Source organism: Canis aureus, chromosome 24 (genome assembly GCF_053574225.1).
Source record: "Canis aureus isolate CA01 chromosome 24, VMU_Caureus_v.1.0, whole genome shotgun sequence".
In the NCBI taxonomy this organism is placed as follows: Eukaryota; Metazoa; Chordata; class Mammalia; order Carnivora; family Canidae; genus Canis; species Canis aureus.
Window position 1 is genome coordinate 15,657,538 of NC_135634.1, and position 18,503 is coordinate 15,676,040.

General features: G+C 45.0%; 1 protein-coding gene across 5 annotated transcripts in view; it reads left to right on the forward strand.

Moving 5' to 3' along the window:
- SPATA13 (spermatogenesis associated 13) overlaps positions 1-18,503 on the forward strand; it is a 143,503-nt gene that overhangs the window by 106,515 nt on the left and 18,485 nt on the right. For 4 of the 5 annotated variants that reach the window (XR_013362919.1, XM_077868378.1, XM_077868380.1 and 1 more), the window contains 2 exons: positions 16,466-16,602; positions 18,305-18,484. Coding sequence is in view for 4 of the 5 variants with exons in the window: in XM_077868378.1 (XP_077724504.1) it covers positions 16,466-16,602; positions 18,305-18,484 (317 nt within the window). In the remaining variant the exon portion in view is untranslated. Of the gene's footprint in view, positions 1-2,507; positions 2,732-16,465; positions 16,603-18,304; positions 18,485-18,503 lie in introns of those variants that run through there. The other variant, XM_077868382.1, reaches the window with a different exon arrangement.

The following is an 18,503-nucleotide window of genomic DNA, read 5'->3' on the forward strand; positions in this document are numbered from 1 at the left end:
TTGTAAATCTAGGCTTTCATCACTTAAAAAGAATTTTTTTTTTTTTTTTAAGCTGAAAGTCAAACTTCTATATTACTTCTCCCAAAAATATCTTAGAAGGGTTGTTGGGTCAGTATCCTTTGATAAGATGCTTCATTTAAACACAGTTTTGTTTATTTTCCTTCTTTTTATCTTTGTTTTGTTTTAGATGTGCAGTAAAGTAAGTTTATTTACTAAATGACTTTGATTTAAGATCCTAAACTCTCAAGGATCTTAATGTAGTACCTTGACCCTGTATCTGGATTTAGAAAAAGTCTTTGGGATGTAAGAGCTATCCTGTGTACCAGCTGCCATTGAGAAGTTAAAGTGAGCAAACAAACCCTTAGGACAATACCAAGGAAATGTGGCAAAGAGATCTTTTTTCTTCTTGACAACTTGCAATTTTAACCAAAGAAACCCCAAATTTAAGAAAATGAAAACTCTGGATTTTAGTTACCTCCTACTGGAATTTAAACTGTTAGAAGAGACAGCCATCAGAATTAATTCCAACTTTTCAGTACTCTGTATCTCAATATTGAGCATTTTGCCTCTTCATTCTAAGCTAAAATTACGTCTGCCCTTTGATTCCATGGTCATCTTTAGTTTCTGAATTGATTTTTAAGAAGCACCCTGGCATTCACGATATTACCTCAGGGAAAGTTTCTTGAATTGCCTTGAACAATACTTCTCAAATCTGAATGTGTATTTGAATGCCCCAGACCTTGTTAAAATGCGGGTTGTGATTCTACATCGGTAGAATGGGACCTAACCAGGTCTGGGTCCTGCCAGTGCTATGGGTCCATGGACCGCACCCTGAGTGGCAAGGCCCTGGCACACTTTTCTTTGGGAGTAGTAATATGTTTTACTATAAAAAGAGAGTTTTGTGACCAATAAGGTTGGAAAGTTCTATGTTAAACAATGTTACACAGATATCATTATTTGGAATTACGAGAGCCTCTGGCTACTAATGCCTATCCTTGTGCATTTCCTGGAGGTAGACTTTTTTCATGGACCATTCTAGGCAACTAGTATTCCCTGTGGCATATAGGAAACTTTACCTTATATGGAGAATCTGTTTTGAGAAACAATTCCAAGGAGTCTTTTGAGTCCATAATTTAATTTAATACCACCTTTTTAAAGAATAGATAATCCCCTTTTGAATGAGCTATTTTACTATCATTTAAAAAATTTGACTCATTAAAAAAAATATTTGCAAAGGAAAGATGTGAAGCTGATGTGATATGTATGTGTGTGTGTGTGTGTGTGTGTGTGTGTGGTTTTCACATGCATTTCACCTTTGTTATGGATTATTGAAGCTGTGAGTTCCTAAGAAAACTCCTTTTAGCTGGGTTTAATTAAAGGTGAGATAGATGCATTAAGGCAGTACAAATAGCCACACTTTTTTTTTTTTTTTTTTATAGCCACAAATACGTAAGAATAGTTTTACGGTACAGCACATAGTCAATAACCCTAACTATACAGTTTTCCCTAGTGAGTCCATGCTGTGAATCTTGTGGGAACTAGCACCTTTTTATGGACGTTAGGTCTTTTGACGTTGAGGCATGATTGGTGACATTTATTTAATCTCTAATCAAGTGTCAATATTGTTCTAAACACTTTTTAATATGTTCTCAATAACCCTCAGAGGATTACTGGTGCCCCAGCCGTACCCATTCTGCAGTCCAGAAACTGTGATCTCTAGAGACTTAGAAACTTTTCCTAATGTAGTTTGGTAAAGCAGATTTTGAACCCAGGTGGTCTGAGTCCCATCAAAGTAAAACATGCATTTACTAACTGGTACTGTGATGGTTTTAACCACCATTTATTGAGGGATGACCATGTGACTGCTCTTTTGCATATATTATATCTCATTGTTCATAAAGTTAAAAAGGCAACATCTTCCTGGCATGAAGAAATCTAAGAAAGCGTAGTTTGTCAGCAGTCATTATTTCACAATATAAAAGAAAGACTTGCTTGTTGCACATAACTTAGAAACTAGTGAGGATAGGAGAAATAAATGGCCTGTATGTCATCTAGAGAGATGCTTTTAAAAAAGTGATTTTCTTCATTATAGACAATACGCACTTTATGTAGTGAAAGATATACATATTACTTTCACATAGTGTGTGTGTGTGTGTGTGTATATATTTTTTTTGAACAAAACCCTTCCTTTAAGGTGATTTCATAAATTTACAATGAACATAACTCAAAATTTTGTCATGAAATTCTAACTCCATTCTTGAACTTAGCAACCTCTGTGCCTTTTCCCCCTGAAATAGATACCTTTCTAAAAGCTCTCTGAAAGTCTCACTCAGGCTTTGGGATTGTAATTAAAAGCAGCAAAGGCATTTCTGCCATCTTCATCGAAGACTCTTGACCCTGCTAGATCCGCTTGTGAGTGTGTTTGGGTTTGGTACGAATTTCCTCCCTGACGTCGTCCCTGGGACGCCTGGGGCTGCTGTCCGGGCGGCTCTGGGCGGCTCTGAGCAGTGAGCGAGCTGTCAGCTGCCCTGCGGGCTGTGCTGGGAGTGTGCACAGCATCAAAGCAGTGAATAAGCGATTTCTGCCGTTTCCGTAGCTGAGAGCCTGTGTGATTCTCCGTGATGCTCAGTCACACTCCGGTCCTGCTCTGAATGTGGCTGTTCTTCAAAGAGGAGGATGGTAGCTAGAGGGGAAATAGCAAGATTTTGGAGTCTGGAAAGCCTTCACATGGGTATGTGTGCACAGAATGAATTATTATGTCGTGGCAATGTTGCTGCTTCCACTCTGTTTCCTTCCAAGTTACTGTGCTCTCTCTTTGCAGCTGCTCGTCAGTGTAAGCGTGTCTGTGAGAGTTCATTCATCCTTGTGCAGCGTCCTGAGGGTACTTTTAGTTGTGGATACAGTAAATCAAAGAAATTGGCTTTGTTTGTGGCATAGCTGTTAGGGTGAAACAGAAAAGAAGCAGCATGCGTCCTGTACGAGTTACAGATCTGGTTTTTATTGTGCTGGTTTTGCTTCTGTTACATGAAATTCTTCCATACAAGGGTTTATTGTTGGGCTGTATATAAATGTTCCTTGCTAATTTGGGGTATGGAAGGCTGTGTATTGATTGCTGAAAAAGACTGTTTACTGTTTGCAAAAGTGATACTGCCCCGTGTTTGGTTACTGCACTGTTCTTCTCCCTCTGACTTTTCAGTATTTTTGTGAGTGTTATGAGCTAAGGTAGTTCCTATTTAAATATGAAGGAAATGTGGTACTCTCACACTAAAAAGTTATAGATTGTAATCCATGTATTCTTTAGAAGAAGTAAGGAAAAAACTACTCCCCAGAATGAATTTTAGCCAACTGCTACAACGTGGATACAAGATGCTCTTTAAAAGTCTTGTCTCTGTTTTTGCTTTAAATCAATGCCAGTAACTCGGGCTGAGATGAATGAGAACTGTAGTTGACAGCTTGAAGGCAGCCTTGGGCCTCACCGAAGCAATGCAGTTTAGAGTTTGTACATCTTCCTTGTTTTGATTGGTTTTCTGTGTTGGCCGAGAGCAGATAGGGATGTGGTTATGGCTTCTGTGTCTGGCAGATTAAAAAAACCAGACCCGCATGTACTCCTGTTTCACTAAAAAGTTGCTCACTCAACCACTGCGTTCAGAGTATAGACTTGCCTACCAAGTGGCTGTGCTTGTCAACTCCAGTAACTCAGTACCATGGTCCTCTGTTGTGGACCAGATGAGGCTGGAATGGAGAACAGAGAGGGGCTGGCTGCCCCACTCATCCTGAGCACCAATGGGTGGGTCTGTGTGTTTATTACAGCTCAGCCAGCCAAGCCAGCCAGTGCGTGGGAGAGCAGAGGCGGCCAGGCGGTCAGTGATGGGAGCCCCCCGCTGTCCTGCTGCTCCTCCTTTCAGCATTCCTCCACTCCCTGGGCAAGGTTCCCAGTCTTTCTTCCCACACTCTTGCAAAGGCCGAGGGAAGGCCTGACCCAGCCTCTGGCTGTGAGTGGAATGCTCTCCACGTAGCTAAAGAGATGTAGCATAGCAGAATCTTCTGTGCAAGGCTTTGCACTTCTCTTCCCTCCCTGTGTTCTGTTAGGGGCTACCTTGCTGCTCCCTGCCCCCCCCACACACACACAGGTGGCTGTGTTCCTTTGATGAGCCTAGCTGTAAAGAAGAGGAAGGAACTCTATTTAACTGGGAAGGCCCGTTCTGCAGGAACCTTCTCTCTTCCTGCTCTGAATGTTCACTGGTTCAGTATGTTCCACAGACTTTTCCATATACTCACTATACTAAGCATATATATATATGATGGAAATGACAGCAAACACAGTATTTAGTCAACTTTAAATGATATGCCAGCGTAAGATAAAAGTACTGAGTTTGCTAAATTGTGGGTTCTTTTATTTGAGTGCCCTGATTGGGCAGGGAGCAGAGGAGGGGCTGGGGGACCCTGAGGGACAGCCTGATGGCTCTCCTCTCCAGAGAAAGCCAGGCTAGGGGACAGGCAGGGGGAGGGTGGGGAGGGCGGGCTGCCAGGTTGTGGTCCTGTCCCTGTGAACTGAGTAAGACCCAGACTGAGGCAGATGCGTAGCAAGATTGCTTGGAGCCAGTTAGACCTGGATTTGAATTCCAGCCCCACCACTTAGGAGTGGTTGTGTGACCTTTTTGAGCTATAGTTTCCTTCTCTATAAATGGACAGTAATAATTCCAAGATGCTTACAAGGCTTAACTGAGTTGATTTATATTAACTGTTGAGCACAGTGCCTGGTACATACTGAGGGTTCATTCCGGGGTTGTGGTGAAACCAGACAGGTTTTTGCTCAGGATTTGTGCAGCCAGCACAAGAAGCAGCCAGCACAAGAAGCAGCCGTCGGGAGCTGTGAGGGGTGGTGAGACCAGCCCAGACAGCCTTCGGGGGGGAGTAGCCAAGTCGGGGAGAGGAGCCCACGACAGATCCACAGGTGGCAGTGTGGTGGACAGGGGAGCCATGGTCAGAACCAGAAACCCAAGGAGGAGCAGCAGCTTGCTAAGGGGATTCCAGGGGATAAGCCAAAGGTAAACCCGAGGGTTAGTGGCAAGACACTGAGAAACCCAGAGCCTGGATCCCACGTCTGAATTGGAGACAGGACAGAGGGAGGGCAAGCTTCCAGAACAGGAGGAAGCTGAAGTCTCTCTAGCCTCTGTGCTCCCAGGAGAGAGAGGAAGAGAGACCTTGGGGCATTGTTTTGGGGATACCTAACCCAGGTATCTGAGGGCTCTGAGTACCCATTTGGCCGATGAGCACAGGGAGACTCTTTTCTTTATGATATAGTATATATATGTATATGACCCAACTCTAGGGGAGGTTTTGGTTTTAAATTGAGAAGAGGGAAGATGATTCATAGGTAGTTTAAAACAAAACTCATTAAAGCATTTATCCAAATAAAATCCTCCATCAGGACCATGGTGTAAATTAGGCTCAGTTGTGATGTGATTTATTCCCATCACCGCTCAGGGCAACAGAAGTCAGGAGTGGCCCTAAGCAGAATCGAGATGGAAAGCTAAATGTTGAGAGAATTATTTTTAAAAGATCCATGGACACTATAGAAGGTTATCAGTGAAAGCTACCATGTTCATTTCTAGGACTCTTTTTGATCTTATTGTCAATATGTTTAAAAGGCTCAAAAATACTTTATTTTCTTTTTTCTTCAAAAATACTTTTTAAAAGGAAAATGGTTTGCAAGTCTAGATTAGGCATAATAGTGATTTTCATGACAGTAACATTTTAAATTCTAGATACAAAAGCTGTTCATTCAAGCCTTTCACCCAATCAAGTGATACTGACTAGTAAGCATGTTTCTTTTCCCTAAGAAAGTCCTTTTCCTAGGGAGCGGAGTGGGGGCAGATTTGAAGAGATAGGCACATGAACAGCTAACCAGAGTAATGTAGTTAAACAGCTAAAATATAACAATATAAATGTGATGCATATTTTAAAAGCAGTAAGCTCTCCCATGCCTCTAGAACATCAGAGAGAGAGATTGTTGCTACAGGGGGTCACGGAGTAATGGGGAGGACAGCCAAAAAGTCATGCAACCCATCATCAAGAAGTGGGAACCAGAGTCTTCAAAGATATGAGGCAGAATTTGATCGACTCTGGGTGAGAATGTTGCTTCCTCATGGAGAGGTTAGCCAGTGGCAAAGGGATTTTGTCCTTTTTGGTAATAAATGGAACATTCAGTGGTACAGAGTAGCTAAAGCAAAGGTTTTCCCCAATGAGATCAGAGTACGTTGCTCTCTAGATTGTGGCTTGCTGCATAGACAGGCAACAGAACCCATACATCCTAGAACAGATCCCTGCTGGTGGATTTAAGCAAATTTGGCCTTAAGTTCGCACAGTTCCCACGTTTAGCCAGGCATCAGAAGCACTTGGCATGCTTTTAAAAATGGATACTCAGCAAACATCCCCCCTTTCCTTGAGAACTTGGTTCCGTGGTCCAGCAGAGGGCAGGAATCTTTCTTCTTCTAAACATTTCTCAGGTGATTGGGTATCATCAACACTGGGTACGTGGAACTGCTGAAGAGGAAGCAGTGTCCCATCTTTTGCCATTGAGTCAGTGCCCTGGAACCTGGTTCGTCCCCTCTGTGTGCATTTCCATGGCCTAGAGTCGTTCTGGGTGGTCAGGGTTTTGGCCCATGCAGTAGTAGTAGTGGCTCTGTGAGAGCTGCTCAATGCCCTGAGTCCAAACCGCCTGCCTCCCTCCCTGCCTTCCCTGGTTGATTATTTCCATTTTTAGGATGGGAAGTGAGACTGGCTTATCTCAAACCTGAGGAAGTCTGAGCGACCAGCAGGAGGTTTTCTAAAGCACATGTTTTTAACAGATTATTCTACGTGTAGGAATTCCCCTGTAATCAGTGAAGTTCGGTGAGTGGAAGTCCCCACAGAGGAGCTGTACCGGTGGGAAGAGGCCTAGTTGGGAGATAGTCTTGTTGGGGTTAGGCCCACCATCATGGCAGCAGCTGACATCGGATGACCTTCACATCAAGTGGCTGATTGTGAAGCCCACTGTGTTCGTTCTTACCTTCCTTTAACAAAACGCTTCCACATGCACCCTGTCATCTGCTCTCCCCACGGATGTGTGAAGACAGATAAGAGAGGTGCTGTCTTTCTTGGTGGCAAATGAAAAAGCAAAGGCTCAGGGTCTTTGTCTACGTAGCCATGCTGGGACCCAAACCAAGGTCTTAGACTCCTAGACCAGTGCTTTTGAAATTCCATCACTCTGCTCAAAAGCCCTTAAGCATGCAAAAATAAGCCAGACGGGAAATAGACATGTTGTGTGTCCTGAGAAAAACTCCCGCCAGGACATGGGCCTGTCTTTTGTGTACGCAAACCAGACTCCTATAGGAAGTCCTTTCCTTTGTCACATGCTATAAAATAAAGTTTTCCATTGTTGGTGATGTTTGATATTTCCTGTCATAAAAATTCACCTTTGGAGTCTGTGGCCAGGTCTCATCCCTTCACCAACGCAAAATGTAAGTTCAGCCAGGAGAATGTCTGTTGCTTCCCTGAGGAATGTTTCCTTAGGAATGTGGAACTTCTTTGTTGTTGGCCTTTTCTTTTCTTTCTTTCTTTCTTTTTTTTTTTTTTTAAACAGCTTAGGTCATCTCGAATTGTATTACCTCTAATTGTATTTGCAGCAGTCCTGCTGACTTAAAAATAGTCTGAACTCTATGGATATGTGGTTGTGTCCAGTTTTTTCTAAGGCCCCATCTAACCAGGCTATAAATGAGGCCTGGGGTGGTCAGGCCAGTAAGCAGGGATCTGGAGGGGAGAGCAGTTCTCAGGGCTGAATCTGAAGATGCAACCGAAGAAGGGACAGGACTGGGTAGGTGTTGCTGCAGGAAGAAGGTGGCCCAAGTGCAGTGGCTGGGAGACCCCTACAGAACAACAGCCTTTCCAGGAGGATGCCAATTGTGACAATTCAACAAGAACATTAAAAATTCATTTTATCCAGATTTAGAATTTTTCTGTATGTTTACCCTATGGAAAAAGGTATGTTGTTTCAGAATTGGCCCTAGCCAGAGGCATGTGCTAAAAATCACTGTGCAGAGCTTTTAGATGATATAGGATGTTCCTGTTGGGCTTGCCTGCAGCTTTAAGAAGTGCTATGGAAAGAGAACACACCATATCTGATTTCATATTATTGTATGTAGGGCTTTTGGGGATTTTAAAAGTGATTTTAATCCACGACAATCTTTGCTCCATGTTTACAAGATTGTAATGGCCTTTTCACACCTGTATATTCAACAGAAGACATGCATTTGGCAAGGAACCAAGTGCATTGTTGGTGAGCATATGCAGTGGGCAGCCGCTTTGGAAAACAATATGGGAGTTCCTCAAAAAGTTAAAATAGAATTACCATATAATCCACCAATCCCACTTCTGAGTATATATTCAAAAGAATTCAAAGCAGGATCTCAAAGAGATACGTGCACACCCATGTTTACTGTGGCATTACTCACAGTAGCCAAGAGCTGGGAGCAACCCAAGTACATCAACAGATGAATGGTATAGAAAACATGGTGTGTACACACTGTGCAATATGATTCTACCTTCAAAAGGAAGGAAATTCTAACAACATGCTACATGGATGAACCCTGAGGACATTATGCTAAGTGACATAAGCCAGTCACAAAAGGACAAGCATTGTCTGATCCCACTCATGGTGAGGTATCTAAAGTGGTCAGAATCATAGAAACAGAAAGTAGGAAGATGACTGCCAAGGAACGGGGGCAGGAAGGAGGGAGGAGAAGTGCTTAATGGGTATAAGGTTTCCGTTTTGTAAGATATGAAAGAGTTCTGGAGATCGGTTCACAACAATGTGAATACACAACGCTATTGAACTGTACACCTAAAAATGGCTAAGATGGTTCATTTAATGTTACATTTTTTTTTTACTACAATAGGAGGAAAGGAAAGAAGACATTAAATTTACTCTTTTGTTATTAGAATATATTCATTTCTCCTAATTTTGCTAAAGTACATTTTGAGAATTTGAAGTAGCTCCACATCATGCAAAATTTCTCCCAAAGAAAAAGTCACAATGACTGACCTTAGTCTGTAGTTGAAGATTTTGAAGCCATTCAGTTAAATGAGACTGCATTCCCTTGGTGAGGAAGTGATCAGCAGCATGAAGAGGTCTGCAATCCACGTGGGCGGTGGTCCAGACCTGCTGTTTGTGCAGAGGCCTGCCTGGTGGAGGTGACTCTGGGCTTCCACACACAGTGGGAGAGAAGATCACTTAAGTAGATTAAGGGTCAGATTACCGAGGGTCTGGAGTACTACAGGAGAATTTTGTCAGGATGCAATTGATAACTACTATGTAGTTTCTTGTGAAAATCATGAAACCGTTGTTTTAAAGCAGTTTACCTTGGATAAGTCTCAGGAATAAAAGGCACAGCAGAAGGAAGGTACTCAGTGATATTGTAATAGCGCTGTACGGTGACAGATGGGGGCTCCACTTGTGAGCACAGCACAATATTGTCAAATTACTGTGCGGCATGCCTCAAACTTATGTAACGCCATGTGTCAACTGTACTGAAAAAATGAAAGGAAGAAAAGGTACAGACCAGAAAAAAAAAAAAAAAAGCATTTTACCTTGGAAGTGATCTATAGTTTGGCCAGCAGGGAGCCAGGTGGGGATGGAAAGCAAGAAGACCAGGTGTGTATCCTGCCTCAGACCCAGCCAGCACTGTGTAGCCCAGTTAAATCGTTAAAGTTCCTGGAACCTTAGTTTACTTACCAGCAATTTGCATTTCAGTTCAAAAAGAATTTTTTGAGTGCCTTTTCTCTGCCAGGTATTATCCTAGGTCCCAGGGATAATAAAATGTACTCTGGCCCTTCCCTTCCCTAATGGAAATTATGGTCTCAGAGGGAGAGCACACATATAAAGGCAGTGCATATGCACAGATGCAGTATCACACTGTAGTGCTAAAATCCCTCCCTTCTAGGCAGCAGACGTGGAGAAACCCAACTCCATAAAATGTGTGTAAATGATAGGACAGAAATGCAAGGAGCCCATCAGCTTAGAGACTTTAAAATCACAAAGGGAAAAGGATAAAGCAGAAAATCGGATCATTGCAGACCCAGTTGGGAACGAGGGCAGGGAGTAGGAAGAAAAGGCAGACGTAGGAACAGGGGTGGTGAACACTGCCACTCTCCAGAATGATGTAGAAGTACTAGAATCAGGGTGGTAAGCCATCTTTAATATCTGTCCAATCGGTTTTTTTTAAAGATTTTATTTATTCATGAGAGAGCGAGAGACAGAGACACACAGAGACAGAGAGGCAGAGACACAGGCAGAGGGAGAAGCAGGCTCCACGCAGGGAGCCCGATGCGGGACTCGATCCTGGGTCTCCAGGCTCATTCCCTGGGCTGAAGGTGGTGCTAAACCACTGAGCCACCCAGGTTGCTCTGTCCAATCGTTTTTGTCGTACCACGAACAAAGGTAGTCCTGGCAGAGGCAGCAATGCTAGTAAGTAGGAGCGGATGACATTGGCTTGACCCCTGCTGCACACACCGTGTACTATTGGGGCATCAGTCTACTCATCCGGTGAACCTGGTAGTACCTACCACGTAGCGTTGCCGCGAGGATTCTGTGAGCCGGGTCACACAAAAGGGCACAGTGCCTGGCACATTGTAATGCTGAGGGAAATAAATGATCTTGGACTTCTGTAATGTGTTTCAGTATCATTATTTCCCTTAGGTCCACAGTGATGTAATAAGTTATTGTCGAGGATTTACAAATGACCCCATGCGATGGCTGTTACTATGTATATTTGACAATTCGGCAGGTGAAAAATTGAGAAAGAAACTTGACCCAGTGACTCAAAACTCCCCACAACCATTTTTTAAAAGATTTTTAAAAATTTATTTGAGAGAGAGAACAGGCAGGGGGGAGAGAGGAAGGGAGAGGAAAAGAGACTGAGAAGCAGACTCCCCGCTGAGCAGGAAGCCTGGATGGGGCTCAACCCCAGACGGGACTGAAGTTCATGACCTCAGTCAAAGGCAGACACTTAACCAACTAAGCGATCCGGGCACGCCCCAAAAACCACTTTTTAAAAGATTTTATTTATTTGAGAGAGTGAGCGAGAAAGAGAACATAAGAGAGCAGCAGAGACAGAGGGAGAAGCTCCCTGCTCAGCGGGGAGCCGACATGGGGCTCCATTCCAGGACCTGTGGGGATCATGACCTGAGCCAAAGGCAGACGTTTAACCACCTGAGCCACCCAGGTGCTCCCCAAAAACCATTTTTATGGAGCACAGTTATGTAAAGCCAAGTCCGTCTGACCCAAAGCCCTGCTCTTCGACTGTACGTATGTTGGTTGGTTGCCAGCCAGCCAGCAAATACTTAGTGCCTGTGTGTACCAGGCAGTGGTGCAGGTACTAGAAATACAGTTAAGAGCAAAGCAGACAAAAATCACTGCCTTAATGTAGTTTACACTGTAGTTGGAGGGACAGGCAACCAGCAAAGTATATGAGATGGTCAGAGATGCTATGGAGAAAAATGAATCCGGAAAGCAGATGAGCGGAGAGTGCTGGTTTTGAACGGGCCTGTCAGAAGGACTTGGCTGAGCCTCGAGCCTCGTGTGCTTGGGGGAGGATCTCAGGTGCAGGGAACAGCACACCCTGAGGAAGGAGAGCTGGGCTAGGAAATGAGAGCTGTCAGAGCCAGAGCTCCATGACAAGGCCGGGAAGTGCAGGGTGTGTTTGGGGTCGGGGAGCTGTCTTCAGGGACTTGGCCTTCGACCTCCGGATGGTTTGGAGCAGTGGAGTGACAGATTGGCCCTGGCTACTTCGGTGAGCGGGGAGGGGCTGCTGCGGTGACCTGGCTAGAGTGGGAGGGCAATGAGAACTGGCCAGATTCTGGGCGCACTCTGAAGGGAGGGGAGAGTCAGGACTTGTTGATGAGCGGGACATGGGATATGTGAGGCAGGTAGGAGAAAAAGAATGACCTCTGAAAAGCTAAAACCTGTAAACTTACTCCCATTTTATAGATGGGAAAACTGAGGTTGGAAGAGCGACTGGCGCCAAGGTCATTAAGCTAGAAAGTCAGTAAAGCTAGGGTGCTTGCCAAGGTTTGTCCACATTCCTTAGGCTTCCCTCCCACTGCGGGCCTCCTGCCCTGCCTCACTCACCTACTGGAAGATTCAGCTGACCCAGCGCCCAGGACCATCTTGTTTCTGCAGTGATTAGTAAACATTAATCTATGGTGACCATTAATCTATGGTCACTGTGGAAATCTTTCTCATGGTGCACCTCAGCCAGAGATAGTTTTCTGACTGTATGATAGCAACTCAGAACATCACTAGGTAGATGAAGGGCCTTACCTATTTCCAGACAACTTCATTCTACTACCTCCTGTGGAGATTTAGCAGTTTTTCCATGGAATCTTTTTCACATTAGACTCCAGGAAATTGTGAGTTTGTGCATTGTCACCACTGGCTTTTATTTTTATTTATTTATTTATTTTTTTAGTCCCCTAGCCCCCCCCTTATTGATTTTCATAGCAACATCCAGATCAGATGGTGAAAACTTCTCCCTGGAAAATGTTCAGTGGGTTTTTGAGGGAAAAAAATGTCATTTTCAGGGCTTTGCTATGGGCAGAAAGCCCAGGTGCCTTTCTTTTACTGCTTTTCCCTCTTTTTGGCTCAATAGCTGCAGCTGAAAAATGATAAGAGGAATGCTGTTGGTGCCAGGCGGTGCCAGATTAGTGTTGGCCGACATCTGCAGATTCCTGCCACTCTGGGCTCCCTTAAAGGCCAAGGGTTTGCATGTACCCTCCTTACCCAGGAGCATCAGAACATTTCAGCCGCTAACCGAGGTCGCTATTGGGCATGGTAGTCTGGCAGCTGCTCCAAGGTCTCCGGTTAGAGAGAAAGCTTGGAGCTTTGGTGTTTGGGGTTTTGTTTTGTTTTGTTTCTGTAGCCTAATAAGAAAGACTCATGCATGTACAAAAAAGTTTATATTGCTTCCTCAAGACATTCTCCCTCCACCCCCTCTCCCCCAAACACACACATCAGGAACGTGCCCTAGACTGGATGACCTCACGTTCTCTGCCGGCAAGCACTCTGTCCACAGCATGGGAGGCAGACGTACCACACGGTATCCAGGCTCTCAGCTCACACACACGTCTCAAAGTGGCCTTTCTCCAGATCCCACTTAAACCCCAGCACTGGGCAACAGACGCACCACCAGCATCGCACTCCAGGGGGAAGCCCCCTGAGACAGAAGGCCCTGCCACGTGGCATCGCCTCCTACCGGGCGTGGACACACATTTGTGTGCACATGCACAACTGCAGCTGGCTCTCTGCTGCCCACCTGCCTGCACTCCCCTTGCCTGGGCCCTCGCCTGGACCACCTGCACTGCCCTGAGCCAGGTGCTGCCTCTCTTCATGGTCAATCAGTCTGCAAGCTACAGATCTGCAAGGCAGTGCCAGGGGTCTGGAGCGCTTCCATCTGGACTTTGTGGTGAGGCCCTCAAGGGACATTCTTTCTCTGTCTCCATTCTCCCTTGAGGCACCTTGTATACACCCCTCTCAGACACAGGCCCTCATCTTCCCTGAATGAGACTGAGCAGGGTAACAGTGAGCAGAAGTGACGTGGGAGAGGATGGCCAGAGCCCAGGACACCCTGTCCTCTGAGAGCTCCAACTCCAGGCTCACTGCGCTGACACGCAGTGTGCTGCTCCAGGCACGGGGAGACCATCGACAACCTGGTACTCTAACTGGGACGGAGGTACTCACACCAATGGCTGTAATTCACCACATCCCTGCTCTCATAAAAGTATGCTGGAGGAGGGCCCACGAAGCAGCTGGCCCACCCCGCACCCCCACCCCCAGGCCCACAGGAGGAGGGCTTTGAAGAAGACGTGACTGCTGCTGGGTTGTGGGAGTTTCCCAAGTGTAGTGGGGCGCCCGGGCCTTGGGAAGGCACGTGGGAAGCATGGGCCCTTGTGAAGACCTGGCCTGCTGGGCGTGGTTGACAGGTGCTCTGTCCAGCGCTCAGGCACAGACGACGGGCACAGGAGAGGAAGGGGGCAGTTTGTGAAAGGGGTGCTCACCCTGTGTCTCCCCCAACCCCGACTTCTACTCCATGTGCTTCCTCTGTCTCCCTAGTTTACTTAGCTTTAATTCATCACCATAATGGTAGTCCTGTTTGTGCACGTTGAGGAAAACTTGAGTCTGATGCATATAATATGATCCTAGAGCTAATTTTCATGGTGTTGATCGCCTTCCACTGTTGCAGATCTTTTTTCAATAGTTATCATTGTTTTCACATAAGAATTCTAGGCTCCACTTACAAAGTGTGTTGCTTTAATTTTCATTTTAATTTATTACTTTTTTAAACCAAGTGTGCGCACAAGTTGAGTGGGGCACTGGGGGCAGAGGGAGCGGAAAAGAGAATTGTAGGCTGGCTCCATGCCCACCATAGAGCCCGAAGTGGGGCTCGATCTCACGACCCTGAGATCGTGACCTGAGCCAAAATCCAGAGTCAGATGCTTAACTGACTGAGCCACCCAGATGCCCCCAAAGTGTGTTTCTTTTAAGAAGTTGTTCACAACAGCAGCATGGCTGAAATGACATGAGGGAAGCCACGGGACCTGGTATGCAGAGCTCAGGGCCACGGTCTTGGGGCTGGACAGGTCTGTGGAGTACCGGAAATGCAGCCCGTCCAGCTGGGATGGGCTGCAAATGTCAAAGGCATGTCAGATTTTGAAGACTTAGTACAAAACAAAGAATAGAACATATCTCATGTTTTATTTATTTTTTTTATTTTTATTTTTTTTATTTATTTTTTTTATATCTCATGTTTTAAAAAAGGTTCTTTAGTTTAGGAAGAAGACCTGTCCCCTGAGGGTAGTTACTAGAAATCCAAATTTGCAGGTCCTTGAAAAGGGCAAGAACAGATAGCACTAGAGAGTCTCAAACCAGCCTTCTTCTTCCCACCACACTGGCTTCTCTGACTTTGCTTTCTTGTTAACTACCAATAACTCGGGATTTTCCAAATCATCATTGACTTCATCCTCTCTGTTGCTCTGTCATCAGCTTGACCTGCACAGACAACATCCTAGAATTTCAGTTCCTCTTGCCATTTCCCCTGGTGCAGCCCCCTTGGTTCCACTCTCCAACGAATCCATCATCTCCCCAGTGGGTTTAGGAACCCCCACCCCTCCCTCAGGCTACTGTGGCAAAGTCATCTCCAGCCTGGCTCCCACCACACGTGCTGCCATCATCACAAAACTCTCTTTCAATGAATCCCAACCATAACTCAAGGATGCTGGGAACTTGACACACATCATCTCACCTCATTCTCCAAAAAGAAAGAAAATAGTTTCTAAAATAGAGGAGGAAGCTCAGAGAAAGTTTCTGGGTCCTGTGCCTACAGACGGGTGAGGCTAGAATTCAGACCAGACTGTGACTCTACAACCTGTTCTCTTTCTATAGTGTCAGGGGGCCTATTTTCAAAACCTGTCACTTCTACTCAGAATCCTGAAGGAGCCACCCTACTGCTTACCGTAGACTCTTGAGGCACCCCCCCCCAATCCCAACTTTTCAAATCTCATATTAGATGGATGGGTGTCCATATACCTTGTGTTTCCAATTGGGCCACATTTGGTTCTCAATCAAGAGCCATCTCAAGTATTTTAACAAGCCAGCTACTTCCATGAAGGCTGTCTCTGTCTTCTTCACAGGAATGTTCTCTTTCTCTGTATAATTCCCTCTGCTGGATGACAGATTAGCCATGGGGAGGGTAGCCTACTGTCCTAGGAAAAAGAAAAATCTGAATGCCAAGGTGGGCATTCCAAAATGTTACACCCATCCTTAAACTAAGAGAGAATGCTATACTCATTCTCTTCTTTTTTTGTCAAAGGTGCTATATAATCCTTAACCCTATAAGTTCCAACCTTTTCATATTATGGACACCTGGAAAGAATGACTACACATTTGCATTTATGACGCTATCAGTACCTTTTGATTTTGGTAGCACCACTGCCTTGCAGGTGAAAGATGGAAGCAGAACACTTTTTAAAAAATGATTGTTTTCATTTTCTTTATCTCCTCAAGCTTATCAGCACATGACTTAGAAATATAATCTGCATTTGTATATTTTATATCTGCTTTGGAGCACAAATTGTCAACCAAATCACACATAGTTTACCCAGTATCCTAAGTGGCAAAGTAATGGTGTGTGTCAACATTGGCAGTGTCCTCGGGGATGTTCTCCTTCCCACTTACTGTGGCGCTCGGCCACAACTGCTACCTTTGGATTGACAGGTCTGTAGGAATTTTCTGATGATTTCTTATTCTAGGTAAGACCCACATGATTCCTTCGCCTTGCGGGTATGTTCTCAGAAGTCATTTATTTTGTCATTAAATTTTTTGTTGTTGTTAGCTTTGTCTTTTTAACCGCAATCCATGCCATTGCTTTTTTAGTTTCTTCAGATGGAGGTACTGAGTCTGCTGCCTTAGTGGATGACAACGGCAGTGAGGAGGACTACAGCTATGAAGATCTCTGTCAGGCCAACCCCAGATACCTACAGCCAGGAGGGGAACAGTTGGCCATCAACGAGGTACTAGAATTCACACGTGACAGTGGCGAATCTTGGATATCCAGTTTTCTGGATGCAGGATCACTTAGACTTTGCCCTCTTGATTCTTTTTTGTTCCCCTCTCTCCTTTTTATAAATATTTATTAGGGGTGGAGGGTGCACACAAGTGAGGGGAGAGGCAGAGGGAAGGGGAGAAGCAGACTCCCCGCTGAGCAGGGGGCCCCACATGGGGCTCGAGTCCACTACCCTAAGATCATGACCTGAGCCAAAATCAAGAGCTGGATGCCTGTTGACTGAGCCACCTAGGTGTCCCCTATTGGTTCTTTCTTTTATTTTTTTTTACGATTTTATTTATTTTTCCACGAGAGACACAGAAAGGCAGAGACATAGGCAGAAGGAGAAGCAGGCTCCCTGTGGGGGCCCAGTGTGGGACTTGATTTGATCCTAGGATCCTAGGATTACGACCTGAGCCAAAGACAGGTGCACAACCACTGAGCCCCCCCAGGAGCCCCCCTCTTGATTATTTCTTACCAGACATATTCTAAAACCTAGAACTCTGATATTCCAGCATTTTCAAGGACAGTCTATCTAAGTTTTCCAGATAACCAAAGCTCACTCACCGCTCTAAGTAATAAGAGCAGCGACTACTGCTCAGTGCTTGGGTAGTGCTTTTCAGTTCACAAAATGCTCTTCCTCACATTATCTCAGAAAGATCTCACAACCAGTCTAAGAGGTAGATTTAGAATTATTACCCATATTTTAATAAACACTCTGAAACTAAGAGGCTGCACCACTTGCTAGTAAATGGCAGAGCTGACATAAACCAGGTCTTTCTCACTACAAATCTGGTGTTCTTTCCACCACTGGGCATCTTCAGCCCTTTTTTGTGGAAATCTTTCTAGAAGGCACTACTGGCTTTTGGAGTTCTTGAATAGAGCATGTGGAGTGTCACTTCTTGGTGAGTTCGCATCTCTGTTAATAATACCAGTTGTGGCTGTAGAATATGATGATGTCTCTCAGTGCTGAGGGGACCTGCAGCCATCTTTTCATTGGCTGGTAAATATCTGGAGATGGCTCTCTTCTCTTTAAAAGTTAGATTAAAACTTTATTCAGATGGTGAATGAAGTATGAAGAGTAAGTTGTAGGTGAAGCCACAAGGGTCTTGCAATAAAGTATGCTCATAACCATTCGAGGCCTGGCTCTGTGTATTTTAGTTTGTTCGAAAACCATATTAGGGGTGAATATTTCAGATACTCACATTCCTTAGATAACTGACATATAGATAAGTGAGCCATTTTTCTACCTTCTTTAAAAAAGTAGATTTGGAGTTTCCTTTAAGAACATATGAGGGACGCCTGGGTGGTTCAGCAATTGAGCATCTGCCTTCAGCTCAGGGTGTGATCCCTGGGTCTGGGATCAAGTCCCGCATCCGTCTCCTTGTGGAGAGCCTGCTTCTCCCTCTGCCTGCGTCTCTGCCTCTCTATGCGTCTCTCATGAATAAATAAATAAAATCTTAAAAAAAAAAAGCACATGAGAGACACCTACCCGTTTCCCTTAATGTGGAAACTCCTTTCGTATAATCATCAAAGGCCAAGTATTGACCGCAAGCCAGCAGTATGTACATATATGAGGTAGAAGAGTCCGTGTCACCCTGGGAGAGCTCACAGCACATCCCTTGCTCTTCTGCCCACCTGGTTTGGCACTAAGTATGTCCCCGTTGCAGCTGATCGGCGATGGCAGTGTGGTCTGCGCAGAAGCCCTGTGGGACCACGTGACCATGGACGACCAGGAGCTGGGCTTCAAGGCAGGAGATGTCATCCAGGTTCTGGAAGCCTCCAATAAGGACTGGTGGTGGGGCCGCAATGAGGACAAGGAAGCCTGGTTCCCCGCAAGTTTTGTCAGAGTAAGTGTGTGGCGCTTAC